This window comes from Mus pahari, chromosome 14, assembly GCF_900095145.1.
Source record: "Mus pahari chromosome 14, PAHARI_EIJ_v1.1, whole genome shotgun sequence".
Lineage (NCBI taxonomy): Eukaryota > Metazoa > Chordata > Mammalia > Rodentia > Muridae > Mus > Mus pahari.
The window spans coordinates 17577051-17598316 of NC_034603.1; the positions used below are offsets into that span (position 1 = coordinate 17577051).

The 21266-nt window shown below is 41.9% G+C and overlaps 2 protein-coding genes across 2 annotated transcripts; both read left to right on the forward strand.

Moving 5' to 3' along the window:
• The first annotated feature begins 3500 nt into the window (after nt 1-3500).
• On the forward strand, nt 3501-4470 carry LOC110332589 (olfactory receptor 10-like). Its single transcript, XM_021213863.1, has one exon. It carries the CDS (start codon nt 3505-3507, stop codon nt 4438-4440), a length of 936 nt encoding a protein of 311 aa, XP_021069522.1. The 5' UTR covers nt 3501-3504; the 3' UTR covers nt 4441-4470.
• Nucleotides 4471-16351: 11881 nt separating this feature from the next.
• Nucleotides 16352-17323, forward strand: LOC110332588 (olfactory receptor 10). Its single transcript, XM_021213862.1, has one exon. The coding sequence runs from the start codon at nt 16356-16358 to the stop codon at nt 17289-17291; it is 936 nt and encodes a 311-aa protein (XP_021069521.1). The 5' UTR covers nt 16352-16355; the 3' UTR covers nt 17292-17323.
• Nucleotides 17324-21266: the final 3943 nt, after the last annotated feature.

Genomic DNA, 21266 nt, shown 5'->3' on the forward strand with positions numbered 1-21266 from the left:
TCTCTGGTCATTAGGCTTGGTAGCAAATGCCTTTATCCACTGAGCCACGAGCCACCTCCCCAACTCTGCTTTATCCTTTTTAAGTTAAAACTACTAACATTTCAAAACAGATATGCTCAAGCCATGAATGTTTTTTGTGTGTCAGTATCTGTGTCTCTTTGTGTATGTCTATGTGAAGTGCTCTCTCTCTCTCTCTCTCTCTCTCTCTCTCTCTCTCTCTCTCTCTCTGCACGTGCATGCATGCATGCTTGCCTGCCTGCCTGCCTGCCTGCCTGCCTGCCTGTCTGCCTGTCTATTTGTCTATCTGTCTATGACCTAGTGGTCTTATTTCTGGGAAAGATGGAATGAATAGACTCTATTTTGTCTCTCCCATTAAAAACCAACTATAAGTTGAAGATAGAAAACATAATTTGTTGTTGTTGTTGTTGTTGTTGTTGTTGTTTTTTGAGACAGGGTTTCTCTGTGTAGCCCTAGCTGTCCTGGAACTCNCTCTGTAGANCAGGCTGGCCTCGAACTCAGAAATTCGCCTGCCTCTGCCTCCCAAGTGCTGGGATTAAAAGTTGTGCGCCATCATGCCCAGCAAAACATAAATTTTCATTTGAGTACCTGAAAGTTAATGGGCAGATTAGGGGGGAATGAATTTTAAGACCAACAACCTAGCAGTGATTTTATTGCCCTCCCTTTTGTATCCACTTACCTCAGTACAATATGGTTTGAAGCCTAGAAGTGGACACTGGGCACACATAGGCGGTTCCAGGAGAAACTCGGTAGTTCTGCTCAAGAATGGAAAGGGAATTCTGTATACTCTGGAAGGGAAGGGGGCCAAATTATCACTCTTGTGTCCCAGGACCCCAAACCAAGTGTTTAGTGAAAACAGTGTGAGAGGAGAAACTGAACAATTCCAAAAGGAGACTGAGAAAGAAAATCATTCACCTCTGGCAAAGAAAATACAGAGAAATTCATTTAACCAAGGAAGTAAAATGACCAGTATATAAAAATCTGTAAAATGGTAGCAAAAAAGTTAAAACAAATGGAGATCCCATGACCATAGATTGGAAAGCTAAATACTGTTAAGATGTCAACACTATTCCAAAGCACTTTACAGATTTAATTCGACTTCCACAAAAATGGAGAAATATTTTAATTGCAGAAAAGAAAGATACCTACTCTAAAATTCATATGGAATTTGAAGAGCCCCTGGAAGGTCAAACTCTTCCTCAACAGAATAGATGCTTAGTTGGATCAAGGACATGTGTAACTGAGAACATGGGCATCTGATTAGAATTCTATAGGAGTAAGACTCCTGGGTTGTGGTGAACATGGTAGACTTATGCGGGACACAGAATATCATCTGATTTTAGGGCTTACAGGGCTTGGGTCCAAGTTGGGGATATGTGAGGAATCTCACAATAGAAAGTTGCATGAACCAAGTGAAATTATGTATTCTAAGAACTATGAGTGAGTTAATTTAAACTGGGCAGTGAGTGGGGAACAGAGGAGCTAAGATAGGGCAGTGTGCAGGAAACTATAGTAGCTGGAGACAGTGAGAACATCTTGGAGAACCAGCCAGTTGGTTATAATTGCCACATTGGGGCCCAGAGGTCTCAAAGGCCACAGGCGATAAATAATTCGGTTGCCACTGCTATTATAGAGTCACAGGCAATGTCCAGAGGGGAAAGGGTGGCTTAATAATATACCAGGTCCTTCGTAGTCTTAGTTAGGGTAAGTGAGCCAGAGAGTACAGTGAAGGACAGTTCCTTCTTAGCGATGAACCTGGCTGGTGAGACTCTTGGGGCAGAGTCATAGATAAGCAAGACATATCTAGGATCAGCTGGGCTTCAAGCCCTCCACACCACAGGTGAAGTCAGAACCAAAGAGGAACAGTTCTCACATGATCTTCCAGACAGAACTGAAGAAGGTAAGCATGAGTGTTTTCTTCCCCAGACCTTGAGTGAGTACAAAGTGCATGATCTGTGCAGGACTTACAGTTCCTTTCAAAACTCAGTATCTCAGATACCTGGAACCTAAAATGCAAAGCAAATGGAAGATGTCAGGTCCAGGAGACAGAAGGCAGAGCCATGGCCAAAACTGTTGAAACTAAATGAAGAACAATTTATTAAGGGGCAGAGAATGGAAGAGAGTTCTTCCTAATTTGAGGCAAAGTCCTGTCTATGTAAAAAGCAGTGTATTCCTCCAGACTTTGAATTTCAGTTGAGCACACCATACTTACTTTATTTTCCCGGTCTTTTTTTTTTTTTTCCCAAGACAGAGTTTTCTGTGTATCCCTGGCTGTCCTGGACCTTGCCTCAAACTCAGACATCTTCCTGCCTCTACCTTCATAGTGATGGGAAAAAAAGACATGAACTACCACCACCCAGTTTTAGTTTCTGATCATATACTATTAAATATTTCATAAAGCAGTCTTGAAGACCCCAATAAATATTCGCAGGAAACTCTAGAGTGAGCGTTGGTGTTGTTATGAAGAAATGATTGGGTCTGTAGAATGAGGCCAAGGGTGATTTAGTGCTTACTCAGCTTTGGTTGAGCGTTAGTTCTCCAGAGACCGAGGAGAGGGTTATATATGCAAACCTAACAAGGGAAAATTGGGTTAGATTTATATACAGTTACCTATTTAAATTGTCTTTTAATGACACTGTGCTGATCTAACTCCCTCTATCAAGCACTAAGCATTTGGGCACTGACATATCTGATACTGCTGATGCTGTGCATCATAGAAACTGGTGAGTATCTACCTTCATCTCTCTGTGCGTTTGTGAGCGCCTCTGTATATGAACAGTCTCCATAAACAAGGAAATATGTTTGCAGTTCTGATAATAAAACCAGAGTTTCCCAAACATTAGGCAGTTTACCATCAATCTATCTCCAAGCCAATAATAAAATTATTGGATGGGAAGTCAGATACTGTATTCTTTGTATTGGCACAGTAAGTTGATGATATGGTCTTACCATAAAGGAGACCCACTTGAACCTGACAATTTAATGATGATTCTGAGAAAAGGAGAGTGGTCTATAGAGGTTGGGGGGTCTAATCTCCAGTCATCATGTGTGTGACATGTGTGACATGTGTGATGTGTGTGACATGTGTAACGTGTGTGATGTGCGTGTTGCCTTTGCTTATCCCACAACCCCCTTCTCACTGTTTTTTAAAGCAATTTCCAAGGTGCTGGGTGAGGTCCAAATCTCAATATTATAGGAACAAGAAGCATCAACTCTATAGGACTGAGAGACCTGGCTAAATCTAGGAACAAAGAGGCAGCAGAGATATGGTTCAAAGAAAGATGATATCATTCTTAATCCAGAGGTTTTCTGCCTAAAGTACAGAAGAGTGAGAATGGAAGGCTGGAGCAAAGTGGGCTGGATAACAGAACAGATAACAAACTCGTGGTTTGGGAGTGCTTAAGGAATACTGTAAACAGCATATGAACCCTTAGTCTTCATAGGATGCACTGAATTGCCTTCGGGTACTTGCTCAGGTCAAAGGCTATGGGGACCTTCAACACCAGTTTGGGAGGAAGGTTCATTTTGGTGGGCTTCTCAGACTGGCCTGCACTAGAACTCATCTTCTTTATTTATATTTTGATTTTCTACTGTATAACTCTCATTGGCAACACAACCATCATTGCTCTCTCCCGAATAGACCTTCGATTGCACACCCCGATGTACTTCTTTCTGTCTCATCTCTCCTTCCTGGACCTCTGCTTCACCACCAGCACCGTGCCCCAGCTCCTCATCAACCTCCATGGACATGACAGGACCATCAGCTATGGAGGGTGTGTGGCCCAGCTCTTCATATTTCTTGCTCTGGGATCCACAGAGAGTGTGCTCCTGGTAGTGATGGCTTTTGACCGCTATGCTGCTGTGTGTCGCCCACTGCACTACACAACTATCATGCACCCTGTTCTCTGCCAGGCATTGGCTATTGCTTCCTGGGTAGGAGGCTTCTTGAACTCTCTGATTCAAACAGGCCTCATGATGGCCATGCCACTCTGTGGACATCGACTGAATCACTTCTTCTGTGAGATGCCTGTGTTTCTCAAGTTGGCCTGTGAAGACACAGGAGGAACAGAGGCCAAGATGTTTGTGGCCAGAGTGGTGATTGTGGCAGTGCCTGCCATGCTCATTCTAGGCTCCTATGCACAGATTGCTAGGGCAGTGCTGAAGGTCAAGTCAGTGGCTGCACGCAGAAAGGCTGCTGGCACCTGTGGCTCCCACCTCCTGGTGGTATCTCTGTTCTATGGCTCAGCCACCTACACATACTTACAACCCAAGGGCAGCTATTCTGAGAGCAAGGGGAAGTTTGTGGCCCTTTTTTATACTATCATCACCCCCATGCTCAACCCCCTGATCTATACCCTGAGGAACAAGGATATGAAGGGGGCTCTGTGGAAGGTGCTAGGAAGAGCTGCAGCCACAGGGTAGGAGGGAAATATTGATCAGTAAAACATCTTATATTCTAAAGTCCAGAGGGTTTTTCATTGGAAGAGGGGAATTGGGTGTCAAAACAACTACAGTTAGTTATGTACATGCATGAATCTGTCCATGCACACAAAAATAGAAGACAAAACAGCAAGCCCAACCAAACCAAACAACAACAGAACCAGTCCTAGGATGGCAAGATGCTCAGAAGATAAAGGCACTTGTGGCCAACCCTGAGGATCTGAGCTTGATGCCTGCATTCCACATAGTAGAAGGACACAATCAAGTCCTCCATATACAAGTGTGTGTGTGTGTGTGTTTGTGTTTGTGTGTGTGTGTGTGTGTAAAGCAAATAAATCACAAAACTTAAAACAAAACATTCCCCAGCAGCCATAGGATGTTCTCCCTGGGTTACTCTCTGTTGTTGCTGCTCAGCAAGGATAAATGCAGATGCAGATACAGCTTTGCACAGAAGGAGCCTGGGAGAGGTGTATTGTGAGTACCTGTGGAAATGGGTTGGGTTCTTGGCAAGTCTGAGTGTCAGAGGATTTTAAATATTGAATGGCAACACTCAAAGTCAGATCCCCTTGTTGTGTCCTACAGTGGACACTGTGCCCCAAGGCAGAGGGCTTGGCTTCACTCTGGTTATCTCTCCTTTTTGTGTCTTCATTTTTAATTTAATATCCATACATTCAGATACTATACTTTGATCAAATCCAAACCCAGTTCCTTCTTTCTATTTCTCTCCTGTTGCTCAAAACCTCTTTGCTCTCACAACTTCCTGCCCTTTTATAGACTTTATGACCCACTGGCTCTGTGTAGGGTTACCTGCATGTGCATGGGTGTGGAGCATAAGCTCCAAGTGGGACCTTGATATCACCCCACTTTCTTAACGTATTGTCACCCTGTCTAATGTCAGTCATAACTTATGCCCTGTTTTTAAGGCCTCTTACATTACTGCTTTCCATTCTTTCATGAGCAGAGCTGCACCATGTAATGTGTGAATTTGAGACATGGGTTAGTCTTCCCTCTTGGAGAAGAAGGCAGAATCATTTCTGCTGCAGTCAAGCAACAAAGCTCTCCCAGCAGAAGTATGAGCATCTGCCTTAACAACTGGCTTGGTTCCTTCCCTTTTAGTGATGTGAACAGGGTAAATGAATACACAAATGTCTAAGAACTCAACAACTAATATACACCCAGATGCAAGATTAGTAGACTAAAGGAAAAATTCAAAAATTTGATATCTTATATATGTCCAGATGCAAATATTAATATAGAAAAACTATATTTGTAAGAAAATTAACCATAAAAAGGGAAATGCTACTACTTATCATTTGACCAGGTATCTCAAAGTTGATTTGGGGTTCCGTTTCACTCCTCTTCATCTGTTTAATTCAACTACCAGAATTCCATTAAATTGCTTACTTCCATGCACTGAAATGGTGGTTTTATGTGTAATACTGCAGGCATCTTTGTTAATAAACTTTTGTAAATGTAATAAATTTTGTGTGAACTGAATTCTGTTTCATCATAATGAATCTGCAGCAGTTTTGTTTGTGTTTGGAACTTATTTTGCATCCTTATCATTAATTATTATTCAGCATCATGATTTTGTCATATTTATATTTTGTGTAATTCTTTTATCAATGAAAAAATCCAGTTCTCACCTTGAAAGGTGTTTTGTGACTTTTCCTGGCAGAAATGAGAAAACATTTGTAACCTAAGATGGAGCAACAAATCAAAGAAGTTGTTTTACCCAGCTCTACCTTAGCAAACCGGGAATTTGATTTTGGGTTACTTATGGGAGTGGCGATGACGCAAGGGCAGCAGCATTACCAAAAAGTCAACCCAGGTATAGGTGGTGTCTCAGGAAAGCCACAGTCCTGGGCCACTCTGCATTACTTACAGGCATGTCAGCCAGTCAGACAGAATCTCTTCTCTGAAGTAGTTGTTTCTGCTTGTGTAAACTTGGGGAAGGCTCTTGTGATTCTTGTTAGTTTCAGGAACTTCTTGAGACTTGTGAGTCTTGTTTACTTTCTGAGCCTTAAGAAACCTTCCTCTATCTTCAAAGAGGGAACTTTTCAATACAGAGGAAATAACTACAAGAAGACTCCACCTCTTCTTTTGGTGCTTACATTTTTACTGTACCCTCATCTCCAAAGTACTACAAACCTTGAAGGGGGTGATATGGATGTTTGATAGTTTTCTCCATCTGTGACTTAGTATTGTTCCACCATGCCATAGTCATAGTCATCTCATTTCAGAAGCTTGGGCATTTACGAATTTGCTTTGTTTCTTTTCAAAAAAGAAGTCTCCTTCTGTGAATAATAGAAGCTAATAGTAACAGTGGTCCATAAGTACACACACACACACACACACACACACACACACACACACACTTAGAATGTAGTTCGATTCTCACAATATATTACTTAAGAAAATAATAGCAGTAGCTTCACCACTGAAACCTCTGACCTCCTTTGTCTGGCTTAGAGTACATTTGAGGGTTGTGCTGTGAGATGACTTCCGATTCAACCGCAAAACAGCTCACCCATAACAGTTGTGCCATTATTGCACCCATGAGCACAGCTTGCCTGGCATTTTGGTAATATGGCACATAGGGTCCATAGCTGAGTGGAACTGTTGGTGACAATTCTTCTCCCGAAGTCGATGCGGTGCCTTCAGCATTACAAAAGGCAACTAACAGGGAGGGAGCTACCAGTTTAGTCCTAGTTTCATTTCAATGTCTGACAGTCAAAGGCATTGATGTTTTCAGCAATGAAGACTTACTGCATACTTCTAGCATCCACCAACACCATTAGTGATAGGATTACAGTCTATGACGTTTCAAGGACCTTCCCAGGTCAAAAGTACTAGAGAAGCAGCTTAATTTTCTTGTTGGAATTTTTACCCCCCAAACCTTAAGGCTTCTGTGAGCATGTTTTTTTCAGTCACCTGTAGTGGTTTGGTTTAGTTTTTTAAGGGATATCAGTAGACTTCTTACAGAAGCTTTTACTAATCAATGAGATGCTCAAGAGTTTAGCAATATGCAATAAAACCCCTTTCCAGGGAGTGGACAGGATTTCTGAAGGCCCACCATCATCTATTTTAAGTGAGTGCCAGTTAGTGTTGAACATCCAGTGGGATATTAAAAAGGAAATTATAGCAAAGTGCATTACAGTACAAACAGATTTGGGGAGACAGCAGCACAGGTCAGAGACACCACCCGACCAACTGTCCCCTTCCTGGAGTACCTGGCGGACACAAGGCTTCCGTGTATTGTGTTTTCCAGGTGCTCTTGGCTGGGGTAGCTTGTGATGCTCAGGCCCAAGGGCAGCATTCTGACCTGCTATGCCTGCTTCTAGAGGTAGACCCTCAGACCTGACAGACTAAAGCTAAAACTGTGACCCTTAAATCCCATTGGCTCCTGAAAGGGCCCTAGGCTGGGCAAACAATCTGTGACCATTATTTCCCCTATTCTACATGCTCTGAGGATGCCTGTGCACTGTAGGACGGGCTTAGTATTTCTCCTGTGAACACCTGTCAGGATTTAAATTCTCCCAAAAACTCACTACACAGGACTGGACTATCTGTCAGTTTCTCCCCTAGGTAGTCCATTTGACATACAACAATAAAAAAATTAATTAATTCTTTAATTTTAGCTTTGTTGTGGATTAAAACCAGGATATAAAATAAGAACCACTAATCTATGAAGTAGAATTGTTACAAGAGCAATACAGTACATCAGACTTTAAATGAAAGAAAATGTTTAGTTGGAAAGACAATCCCCATGCATGGGAACAAACTTAGATGACACTTCCATGATAAGAAGATATTCGGATTATGGTGAACATGGTTGGGTTACGTGAGACCTGGTCTGATGGAAAGGCTGATTAGACTTTGGTCAAAGTTGGGAAAGTATGAGGATTATGACAACATGGACTTTTACAAGCCACATAAAAAGGTGTGGTTTGGGGACCTGCATGGGTCACTTTGAATTGGGCAGTATATGGGAATAGAAGGAGCTGAGGAGAACAGATATGGAAGCAGTCAGTTAATTATAATATGCTTAGGGTCCCCAGAGGTCTCCAAGGCCACACTTGAGTAAACAATCATGTTTCCACATCGATTAGAGAGGCCAGGCAGTGTCCCAGGGGCAAGCATAGTACAGTCTTCCCTAAGGTCAGACTGGATGATATACCAGCTCCTGTCTAGGTTGAGTTGATTATGGAGATGAACAAGAGAACGGTACAGGCTTTCCTCTGTCCCTTAGTAATGGGCCTCAGCAGGTGAGCCTGCTACAGGTTGTGGCCTCAAATAAGCATGATTTCTCCAGGGACATAGCTGAGATTCAGCTGTCAGTACCACCGGTGCAGTTGGGACCAAAGAGAAACACGTCTTTCTCACACACTTCGAGATGACACCAGTGTAGCCTGGGTTTCATATCATCCAGAAGCCAGCAGGACTGAGGGAATTCAACACAATTGTTTTCTTTCCATGGCTGTGGTGAGTGCTGACTGGGTAAGATACTCTGGATCCATGGTCCCTTCTGAAAGTCAGTTTCGTTGATGCCTAGGACCTAAGATGCAAAGCCAATTGTAGACACCAGAAGCAGGCGACAGAGACTGAGCCATGGTCTGAGGTGATCAAAGTAAATGAGGAACTGTTTATTAGAGAGGCGGAGGATGGGAGAGCATTCTTACTTGGAGGTAGGGTTCTGTGTTGGGAGTCATTTGTTCAGACTCTGAATTGTGATTAAGGTGACTAGACTCATCTTCTTCTCTCTTTGTTCTACAAAATGGCATGTTATTACATATTTCATAAAGGAGTCTTGACTATTACTCTAAATGCTTATGGGATAGAGTGAATGTGGTATGATTTCTCCTTAGTGTGTGATGCTGTAGGCAAGAGAGAATGATGGTGTGTGTAAGAATCGCAGACTGATGAGGCCAAGGATGAGTTAGTGCCTGCTCAGCTTTGATTGAGAGTTAGCTCTCCAGAGACTGAGGAGAGAGTTGCACACTCAGGTGTAGCAAGAGAAAGAAAACTGAGTGTCAAGGATGGATGTGTCAGTAATGAAGGTGCTTAGTAGGGGATTTGTTGAGCCCTTTCTTGTCTTCAGATGTGGGGTTTAGGGAGTTTTTGTCATTGTTTTTGGTATATATATATATATATATTTGTTGTTGTTGTTGTTTTTGTTTTTGTTGTTATTTGGTTGGGTTTTGCTCAAAGGTAGTCCCATACAGTCAGGCAAGATCATTAACTCTGTCTATTGGTTGAAGGAGGTATAATTTATCATTTCTGATATCAAAGACTTTAGTATCGAGAGTGGAGGTCAGTGGTAAACGCTTTGCTGAGCATGTGGGAGCCTTGGGATTGATTCCAAGCACTGCAAACTAGTTTAGTACTTACGGAAGCCAGTGAACAGACACACATCCACAGGTCCATTTACATGCTGGGAGATGAGCTCAGGCTCCTGGTAATCTCAGTCAAGGCCGCGTGTAATACCAAGCATTCAAATGTCCTTTCTTTGCGGTTCTTAAGGAGACTAACAGGAACACTTGCATTTTAAAAGATAATTTAAGAGTAAAAGAAAATGTGCACTTTAAGACTGCTATTCTTTTTATTTCACGAGTTTTCTGGATATTTAGCCAGTGTTTGACCTTTATCACATTTCAGGACACGGCCTTCATTCTGCCCTGTGGAAAAGAACAAAAAAAAGTTTACAATCTTTACTCTTTGAAAAACATTCTAACTTGTATAAAAGCAGGCACACACCCATTAGTAAGCATCCTGTTTTGTTTTTTGTTTGTTTGTTTGTTTGTTTGTTTTAAATTGCAAATGTTCAATGCGAGCACCCATTTCTCATCCAGGATGCCTTTAGATGACTAGTTAGTATAGTCCTTGGAGTGTCACAGAAGCATTGGAAAGTATATCTTTTTTTAAAAAAGAAAATATTGAAGGATCCTCTGCTAATCTTAGATGGCTACTCAGGGCCTGCCAGGAGCAAGTTATAGCAGCCTGACGTTGTGTTCTCCCTTTGCTGCAATGAGATTTGGGCCATTTTGAAACTCCGATCTCTACTGGAGAATTGTGGGGTCCGGTAATGTTTACTTAGCACAGTTGTCTTCTTCAGGTCCTGGAGGATGGTCCTTTGGAAGGAGCCTGGAGATTATTGTATGATCCCGTCGTGAGAACTGCCTCCCCCTCCTCAGCGCTGTGGACTAGAGCTATTTATATGAAGTCTAGTGCAGTGCATTTGCCCACTCAGTTTTGTCTAGAGTTCGGTCTACTCTGAGGCTCACACTCCTGGCTTGTGAGATGTAGCTTTTACTGTGTGGTATTTACCAGAAGCCCAATGCTGAATGCACATGGAGTATTGGGCAGCCATTCCAGAAAAGAGAAAGACTCAAGGGGATTGCTTATGCTGAAGACTTCTTTCTGTGATCGGTGCAAGTGGATGCGAGCAATTCCAGTCAGGAGCCCAGGGAAGGGTGGAGTAACACAATGAGGCATTAGTAACATGCCCTGCATGCAGTGAATGGTGCTGACGCTGTGGGAGTTCGTGAAATGCAGGAAGGGAGAGGTCACCTGTGGAGAGCACAGGGCGTCCTTGACATCATTCTTATGAGAGATTTAAGAGGGTACTTCAGCTGATCTCCGACATATACATCTGAAGGTCATCCATCTGTTTTCAGCAGGGTCCTGGGGTCTAAGAAGTACAGGGAAACAACCAAAAATAATTTTAAAAAAATCTAACTGGGTGTCCAACACTACAAAACAGACCTACAAGTGGCAGTACACAGACCAAGCATTATATTTAGGAGCATATTCTATATAAATGTATATTTGCATGCAACAACAATTAATAAAATTAAAAAAACAAAAAAACAAAAAACGAAACCATGAGTTTTAAAGAGAGCAAGGATGGGTACCTGGGAAGGTTTTGAGGGAGAAAAGGGGAGAGGAGACTGAAGTGATTATATTATAATTTCAAAAATACAAGAAATAAAAAAATAAAGGCTCCCAACTGGGTATGTAAGCATCGAGGTTTTGATAGGACAGAGGGAGGGAAAGCAACATAATGTAATCATCTCCTGGAGTGTATGGTGCGGTTCCTCCCTTCTTGCCCACCTTGTTCCTGTTCTCATTCCTAAGGAAGAGGGAGGGCTACCGTGCTTTTCTGTGAACCTCTGAATGCTGGTGCAGGAGAGTGTCTGCAGACTTGGGGGCCTTCCTGCAGCTTACCTGTGACAGTCCTTCTGCATCCGAAAATGATCATTGCAGACATGCTAGACACAGCAGCGCTCTCCGGAAGCTCTGGAATGGTGGCGCGGGTCAGTAGTTAAATCAGAAATTGGGTTGGATGGGACAGTCTGTGTGAAGGCGCAGTGCCTTCGGCTGTCTTACAGCAAGTGACTATCTCAGATGCGAACAGCAAAGCCTATTTCTAAAGTGTTTCTCAGCGCAGCTGACATTCAGCCCACATTCTTCTTGTGTGTGTCCTGGAGGTGGCAAAGTCTCTTGTGTGGTGCAGGCTATACTGTGACACTCTACCCATACAAACCAGGTGTTATCTGCATCACCCCCAAATGTCTGCTGCACCACTGTGTTCAACTGAGAAAACGTTCTCTTCTGATGGCGAACTCCAGTCTCCTCTGGGCAGCTTATAAAGTGTGCTGAACGATGCTGGAGCACACTTGCGTGATGTTAACAGGCACATGAGATCAGAAGTGATTTTGAACAGGGTTACGATTGCACAAGTTAACACACAGTGCCCTGCATGGATTCCCCCTCCCCCTTTCTCTACCCCTCTTGCTCTCCCTCCCCTCCTCTCGATATTATGGCAGAAATAGTCTCTTTTGTTAGGTCTTGAGACACTTTAAAACCCTGCGTTTCTTTCCCTTTGTACCCGGTGACCTGCAGCCTCTCACTGTCACCTCATCTGCATTTTCAGCAGCCATATTTTATTCTCTTACATTATCATATTATTCCTTCATGCTGTGTGTACCAGTGAGGTTATACAAGTTTTCTTTTAATTCTGGCTGCTTATTCCTCTTACACAGTGCCCCTGAGTTGGCTCCATGGTGTTTCTCAAGGGCTTTGTCATTGCTGAGCTGAGCTTTGTGAAGAGTGTTTGACAGTGGTATTCTTGTCTTCACTGTGTAAATGCATCTCTCCCAGCACTGCTTACATGAGAGACTCTCCTACATTCTTTGTGTTCTCCTGCCGAGCTTGGAACAGCGGTTGACTGTGTGCATTCAGATTTGTCTCTGGCTCTCTCTTCCCTCCCAATGGTCTATGTGTTCTTTACTATTTTTAAAATTACTGTTTCTCTGTAATGTACTTGGAAGTGTAACACATCTGAGTTTGTTTTTCTCTCTTCGAGTTAATTCGGCTATTTGGGATTGTCATCTACATTCTTGTGACCTAGTTAAAAGTTTTGCAACTTCACTGTCCTCTATCATTACTATTACCCAACTGTGACTGAGACTGATGAAATGATCCAAGAGTAGAGTGCTATTAAGGTTAACAATAAGTCTGGATTCTAAACATGCACATACTTAAAAAAAAACTGTTTTCTTACTGTAAACCTGTATTTTTTGAGATTTTCATAAATGAGTGATGCACCCATATCACTTCCATTTCCCTTTCACCCCGACATCTTCCATGCCCACACTCCCTTTCAAACTCATGACCTCTCCTCTTTTAATTATTGTTTTACACACAATCATATACTCTACTGGGTTTATTTAGTGTTCCTTGTATAAATGTGGTAAACAGACATCTTATATTTGTTTTTATTTTAAATAGACAAGATGTTAGATGCTGGGGAAATTAAAATCCCCAATAGAGAGCTGTTAGACCTTCCCTGGTTCATAGCCTCCTTGAGCAGAGGACATCCTCTTATTGGCTGCTGTCAGAATTCCCTCATGGCCACTGGTGGTGAAAGCCCAGAGCACTAAGCTTCCAGTCTCAGGATCTGTAGTCTTAGCTGGGATTCTTTTCCCCCTTTTTATTTTTTTCACACATCACATTTCCTGATTATTATTTTCTCTCCTTCTACTCCCCTGAGCTTCTCCCCACCCTCATTCCATCCATCCCCATTTGTTTCTTATTAGAAAACAAACAGGCTTTTCAAGGATAGTAATAGAGTATAATACATAATAAGATGAAGCAAAAACTAACACATTAAAATAGGGTAGAAAAACCAAGCAGAAGGAAAAGATCCCAAGAAAAGCAAATGAAATCGATAGAAACACAGAGACCCGCTCATTTACACACTCAGGAATCCCTTAAAAACACTAACCTGGAAGCCATAATATCTATCTATCTATCTATCTATCTATCTATCTATCTATCTATCTATATGCAAAAGACTTGTCTGGTAAAAAGCTAGAAAAAAATATGTGTTCATCAAATAAAATAAAAATAAAAAATAAGATTTAAAAATGCCCTGACAAGACACTGTGAGGCAGGGAATCTCCTCATAAGCTGTTGAGTCCATTTCCTGTCAGCCATCTCCTGCTGGGCACACAGCCTACACTTAATGGTTTGTTTCCCTAGTGAGCCTCCCTTGGCAAAAACTAAATTCTCATTTGCAGGTGGCTACCAGTTGAGGATGGCTTCAGGGGTGCCCACCAATCCCAGAAGCTAGAAGGCTGGCTTCCAAAGCCTAAAGTCTCTAGTGTTTTTAGGGTTTGGGGGTTTTAAGCTCTTGGATCTGCCAGTTTAAGCCTTGGGTCCTCATGAGTGTTGCCAGTCCTGGGTAGAGCATGTAGCTGGCTACCACCAAGTATTAAAAATTAAACTTCATGCCCCCTCCTTTAAAATTATCCCAATGATTTTCATTCATTAAAATAACCATCACTGACATAAAGCTCTGAGTTTTACCATATTGGATCATTGTTCATTTGTTTATCACACTAAAATTATAGCACTAAGCTTTGCTGGTTGAAAATGTATTAGACAGGGCCTGAAGAGATGACTCAGTGGTTAGAAGCACTTGTTGCTTTTCCAGAGGACCTGGGTTCAGATTGCCAGCTTCTGGGTGTGAATCACCTGCAATACTGTTCCTAGGAGATTCACTGTCATCTTCTGGACCCTGTGAGCACCAGGCACATACAGGGTACCATACATAGATGCAGACTAAGCACCCCTTCACACAAAATTTAAAAATGAAAAAACCAAAAGAGAATGTGTTTTTTATTTCTACATGTTATGATATAAAATCATTGTTTAGAAGGATCAGGTAGGAGTAAATAAAAACCCTGCGTTAACAGGTGACAACAGTGCAGATTGGTGGGACATCTATGTACATCAGACACAGTGCCAGGTTTGCAAATGCATACACACATTCATTTATCCATCCATCCATCCATCCATCCATCCATCCATCCATCCATCCATCCATCCATCCATTTATCCATTCATTCATCCAGGCAGTCAGTAATTTTCTTTGATAGTTATTTTCCAGATACTGCAGTGAATGGTGGACCTACAATCCTGAGTGAGTTATGCAGTCTCATTTGCATGAATTAACACTGTTAGTGTTGAAGGCAGAACAGCGTTAACAGTGAGAATAAACAAATTTTGTAATATACATGATATGTTATTTCATGTAGCCACAACCACAATTGCGTGGAGCAAGTTATTATTACCATATTTTTTATAGGTAAGTAAGCCAAGACTCACAGAAGCATATATTTCAGAGCAGGAGGCACAGCTGGCCCCTGATAAAGTTGATCTGTGCAGACATGATACTGAGCTAAAGGCTTTGAGTTCAGCACTGACCATTGATGACATTATTCTGGTTTGCTATACTTGACAGAAAAAGGAACTAGTTGAGTATTCAAAAACGTTTCTGACTAATCATAGGCTAGACTTTGGAATCTCATCTTTTTTTTTTTCTCTTTGGCAAAGCTTTCATATAATCTTATTCGTATTTTATAAGAAGTATCCACCTTTGAGATTTTATGCGTATCATACTTCCACTGTTTACCAGTGTGTTAGCAGTTAATCTGCAGGCTTAGAGGAAACTCATTTTTATGAGATAAAAAGCTAAAAGCACATTTCAATAGCCATGGTTTAAGTTAATAGCCTTCATTAACTTAAATGAAGGTAGTGCTCATTTGTCACCCTCACTACCAAAAAAGACATTAACAATGTTTATTCATTATTACTTTTTTGTGATAAACATTGATATTTACTTTTATGTTTGGCCTGTCCTGTACCACACAGGAACTCCTAGAGGGACAGGCAAATATAGCATGGATGTCATCAAGTGAGCAGAAGGAGCTAGCAAGATATAGTTTAAAGAGGGTTTAGATAGAGAGGAGAAAACGCTCTTTATGTGGAGTTTAATTGCAGACAATTTTAGTTGAAGAACCAGGTCAAGCAGGGGCAATCTTCTTGCTCATCACAATGAACTCATTTCTTGCTTTTTTTTTTACCCCCTCCCCCCAAAGAAATGAAACTTCTCAGTGTTCTGTGGCAGATGGCAGTGGCTGTGAGTGGGACTCGAGAATGGGTGTACGGACAATATCCATGGTGCAGAAGGAGGCCGAGGAGGACCCCAGGGATCAACATTGTGATCACCATCTGCCTGAGCCTGGATTCAGATCTGTAACAAGCTAACAAACAGATCAAATGAAGGAACAGAAGCAAGACTGAATAGCAGGCAGGCTAAAGTCTTGGAACAAATAGCTGAGTTACAGTTCAAAGAACAGTGACATAATTGCTACCAGAGATGTTCAGTGTATAGAAGAGAAGATAGGAATAAAATACTGGATAAAACAGAATTGAACAGTGAAATCAATTATTTAGGAATATGTGAAGAAGGCTATGAACAATGTCTTAATCCATTTCCTTCATCAGATGCATTGGATTGTCTTTGGCTACTGTGCCAGGAAAAGGCTATGGGAAGCTTTAACATCAGTTTGGGTAAAAGCTTCATTTTGGTGGGCTTCTCAGACTGGCCTGCACTAGAACTCATCTTCTTTATTTATATTTTGATTTTCTACTCCCTAACTCTCTTTGGGAACACCGCCATCATCGCTCTCTCCCGAATGGACCTGAGACTGCACACCCCCATGTACTACTTCCTCTCACACCTCTCCTTCCTGGACCTCTGCTTCACCACCAGCACCGTGCCCCAGCTCCTCATCAACCTCCATGGACATGACAGGACCATCAGCTATGGAGGGTGTGTGGCCCAGCTCTTCATATCTCTTGCTCTGGGATCCACAGAGAGTGTGCTCCTGGTNGTGATGGCTTTTGACCGCTATGCTGCTGTGTGTCGCCCACTGCACTACACAACNATCATGCACCCTGTTCTCTGCCAGGCATTGGCTATTGCTTCCTGGGTAGGAGGCTTCTTGAACTCTCTGATTCAAACAGGCCTCATGATGGCCATGCCACTCTGTGGACATCGACTGAATCACTTCTTCTGTGAGATGCCTGTGTTTCTCAAGTTGGCCTGTGAAGACACAGNAGGAACAGAGGCCAAGATGTTTGTGGCCAGAGTGGTGATTGTGGCAGTGCCTGCCATGCTCATTCTAGGCTCCTATGCACAGATTGCTAGGGCAGTGCTGAAGGTCAAGTCAGTGGCTGCACGCAGAAAGGCTGCTGGCACCTGTGGCTCCCACCTCCTGGTGGTATCTCTGTTCTATGGCTCAGCCACCTACACATACTTACAACCCAAGGNCAGCTATTCTGAGAGCAAGGGGAAGTTTGTGGCCCTTTTTTATACTATCATCACCCCCATGCTCAACCCCCTGATCTATACCCTGAGGAACAAGGATATGAAGGGGGCTCTGTGGAAGGTGCTAGGAAGAGCTGCAGCCACAGGGTAGGAGGGAAATATTGATCAGTAAAACATCTTATATTCTGAAGTCCAGAGGGTTTTTCATTGGAAGAGGGAAATTGGGTGTCAAAACAACTACAGTTAGTTATGTACATGCATGAATCTGTCCATGCACACAAAAATAGAAGACAAAACAGCAAGCCCAACCAAACCAAACAACAACAGAACCAGTCCTAGGATGGCAAGATGCTCAGAAGGTAAAGGCACTTGTGGCCAACCCTGAGGATCTGAGCTTGATGCCTGCATTCCACATAGTAGAAGGACACAATCAAATCCTCCATATACAAGTGTGTGTGTGTGTGTGTGTGTGTGTGTGTGTGTGTGTGTGTTTGTGTGTGTGTAAAGCAAATAAATTACAAAACTTGAAGCAAAACAAAACATTCCCCAGCAGCCATAGGGTTTTAATGCCTTCCTTGTTTGGGAGCTGGAGTGAGGATGTTCTCCCTGGGTTACTCTCTGTTGTTGCTGCTCAGCAAGGATAAATGCAGATGCAGATACAGCTTTGCACAGAAGGAGCCTGGGAGAGGTGTATTGTGAGCACCTGTGAAAATGGGATGGGTTCTTGGCAAGTCTGAGTGTCAGAGGAGTTTAAATATTGAATGGCAACACTCAAAGTCAGATCCCCTTGTTGTGTCCTATAGTGGACACTGTGACCCAAGACAGAGGGCTTGAAGTCACTCTGAGTATCTCTCCTTTTTGTATTTTCATTTCTAATTTAGTATCCAAACATTCTTATCCATTCAAAGATACTATACTTTGATCAAATCTACCCCTAGCTTCTTCTTAAATTTCTCCCATGTTCCTCTACACCACTTTGCTCTCACAACTTCATTCCTTTTTATAGACTTTATGACCCATCAGCTCTGTGTAGGAATATCTGAATGTGCATGGGTGTGGAGCATCAGCTCCAAGTCGGACCTCAATATCACCCTGCTTTTCTAACATATCGTCACTCTAACGTCAGTCATAACTTAAGCCCTGTTTTCTAGGCCTCTTACATTAGTGCTCTCCATTTGCGTGGAAGAAAGAAGCTGATCGTGAGTGGAGCTGTCCCGTGTACCATGTGAATTTGAATCATGGGTTAATTTTCCGTCTTAGAGAAGAAGGCAGAATCATTTCTGCTGCAGTCAAGCAACAAAGCTCTCCCAGCAGAAGTATGAGCATCTGTCTTGCCAACTGGCTAGGTTCCTTCCCTGTTAGTGATGTGAACAGGGTAAATGAATACACAAATGGCTAAGAATTCAACAACTAATACACATCCAGATGCAAGATTAGTAGACTAAAGGAAAAATTCAAAAGTATGATATTTTATATATGTCCAGATGCAAATATTAATATAGAAAAATCTATCTTTGTAAGAAAATAAGCAATCAAAATTTTTTAAAAAATCAAGGGAAAAGGCTCCTATTTATCATTTGACCAGAAAGTTCATTTGGGGTTCCATTTCCTTTCTCTTCCTCTGTTTTATTCAACTACCAGAATTCCACCAAATTGCTTATTCCATTCATTTAAATGGTGGTTTTATGTCTAATAGTGCAGGTATCTTTGTTAATAAACTTCTATAAATGTAATAAATTTTGTGTTACCTCAACTTTGTTTTATTATAACTAGTTTGCATCAACTTTGTTTATGTTTGGAACATATTTTTCATACCTTATCTTAATCCTTTCTCAGGGTCACAGGTTTGTTAAATTTTATTTCGTGTAATTCATCCATGAAAAAGTGCAGTTCTCCCCTTGAAAGGTGTTTTGTGATTTTCCCTGGGCAGATGTGCAAAAACATCTATTAACCTAAGATAGAGCAAAAATTCAAAGAAGTTACTTTACCCAACTCTATATTAGCAAACCAGAGATTAGATTTAGTGTTACTTACAGGAGTGGGGATGGCTCAAAGGCAGCTGTATTACCAAAAAACCCACCTCTGTATAGGAAAGCCACCGTCCTGGGTCTCTCTGCATTACTTGCAGTCATCCCAGCCAGTCAGACAGAGCCTCTTCACTGAAATAGTTGTTTCTGCTTGTGTAAACTTGGGGAAGGCTCTTGTAATTCTTGTTAGTTTCAGGAACCTTTTCAGACTTGTGAGTTTTGTTTACTTTCTGAGCCTTAAGGACCACCCCCCCCCCACACACACACCTTCCAAGAGGGAACTTTTCAATACATAAGAAACAACTACAAGAAGACTCTACCTCTTCTTTTGGTGCTTACATTCTTACTGTACTCTCATCTCCAAAGGGCTATGAGCCTTGAAGCAGGTGATATGGGTCTTTGATAGAGTTCTTCATCTAAGACTTATTATTTGTGCACCATGCCACAGTCATAGTTGCATCATTTTAGAAATTTGGTCATTTATGAATCTGCTTTGTACTTCTTATTGCAAAAGAGAAGACTCCCTCCATGAACAATTGAAGCTAATAGTAGCAATGGTCTATAAGTACGCTTGCGCGCGCGCACACACACACACACACACACTTTGTTAGAATGTAATTGATAGTCACATTATAGTACTTAAGGAACTGATAGCAGCAGCTTCTCTACTGGAACCAATGACCTCCTCTCTCTGCCTTATAGTACGATGGAGGTTCCTGCTGTAGGTGGATCTCCAAGTCACTGAAAAGCATCTCACCCGTAGCAGTGGTGCCGCTATTGCCCGGTGAGCACAGCTTGCCTGCCATTTTAGTAATGTGGCACATGAGGTCCATAGTTGAGTAGGACGGTTGGTGACAATTCTCCTCCTGAAGCCAAAGTAATGTTTTCTAAGATTACAAAAGTCGACTAACAGGGAGAAAGCTACCAGTTTAGTCCTAGATTTAGTTTTCCATGACTGACTGCATTTATGTTTTCAGCAATAAGGACATTATGTGTAGTTCTACCATCCACCAACACTGTCAGCAATAGTATCATAGTCTATCCACAGAGACTCAGTGACCTTCCCTGGCTAACAAGTCATAGAGAAGAAGCTCATTTTTCTTATTGGGATTTTTACTCCCAAACCTTAAGGCCTCTCACAGTGCTTTTTCTCACTCAACTGTGGCTTTTTTGTTTAATTCTTTGAGTGCTATCAGTAGAGTTCTTACAGATTCTTTTACAAATTAGTGAGATGCTCAAGAGTGTACCAAAATGTAAAGAAACCCTTTTATAGAGAGTGGACAGAAGTTCTGAAGGCCCACCCTCATCATCCATTTCAAATAAGTGCCAGTTGATGTTGAGCATCCAGTGGCATATAAAAAGGAAATAATAGCGAAGTGCATTACAGTACAAACAGATCGCATGACTTCTACAAATTATTTAATTATTGGGGACAGCAGCATGGAGAGAAGACACCACCCCATTGACTGTCCTTTTCCTGGGGTATATATATGGCTGACACAAGGCTACTGTGCATTGCACTTCCCATGATGCTCTTGAAAGGTCTATCTTGTGATACTCAGGCACATTCAGGCCGAAGGCAGCATTCCGACTTGGTATGCCTGTTTCTAGAGGTTGAACTTTAAACTTGACAAGCTACAGGCTACCCCTGTGGCTTTTAAATCCCATTGGCTGCTGAAAGGGCCCTAGGCTGGGCAAACAATCTGTGACCATTGTTTCCCTTATTCTACATGCTCTGAGGATGTAGCATGCCTGCGCACTGTAGGACAGGCTTAATATTTCTCCTGTGAACACTTGTCAGGATTTAAATTCTCCCCAAAACTCACTACACAGCACTGGACTATCTGTCAGCTTCTCACCTAGGCAGTCCATTTGACATACAACAATAAAAGATTAATTAACTTTTTAATTTTAGCTTTGTTGTAGATAGAACCAGGGTATAAAATAAGAACTACAAATGTATGAAATAGAATTTGTACAAGAGCAAAAGTATATCAGATTTTAGATGAAAGAAAATGTTTAGTTGGAAAGACAATCTCCATGCATGGGAACAAACTTAGATGAAACTTCCATGACAAGAAGATATTCAGAGAGGCAGG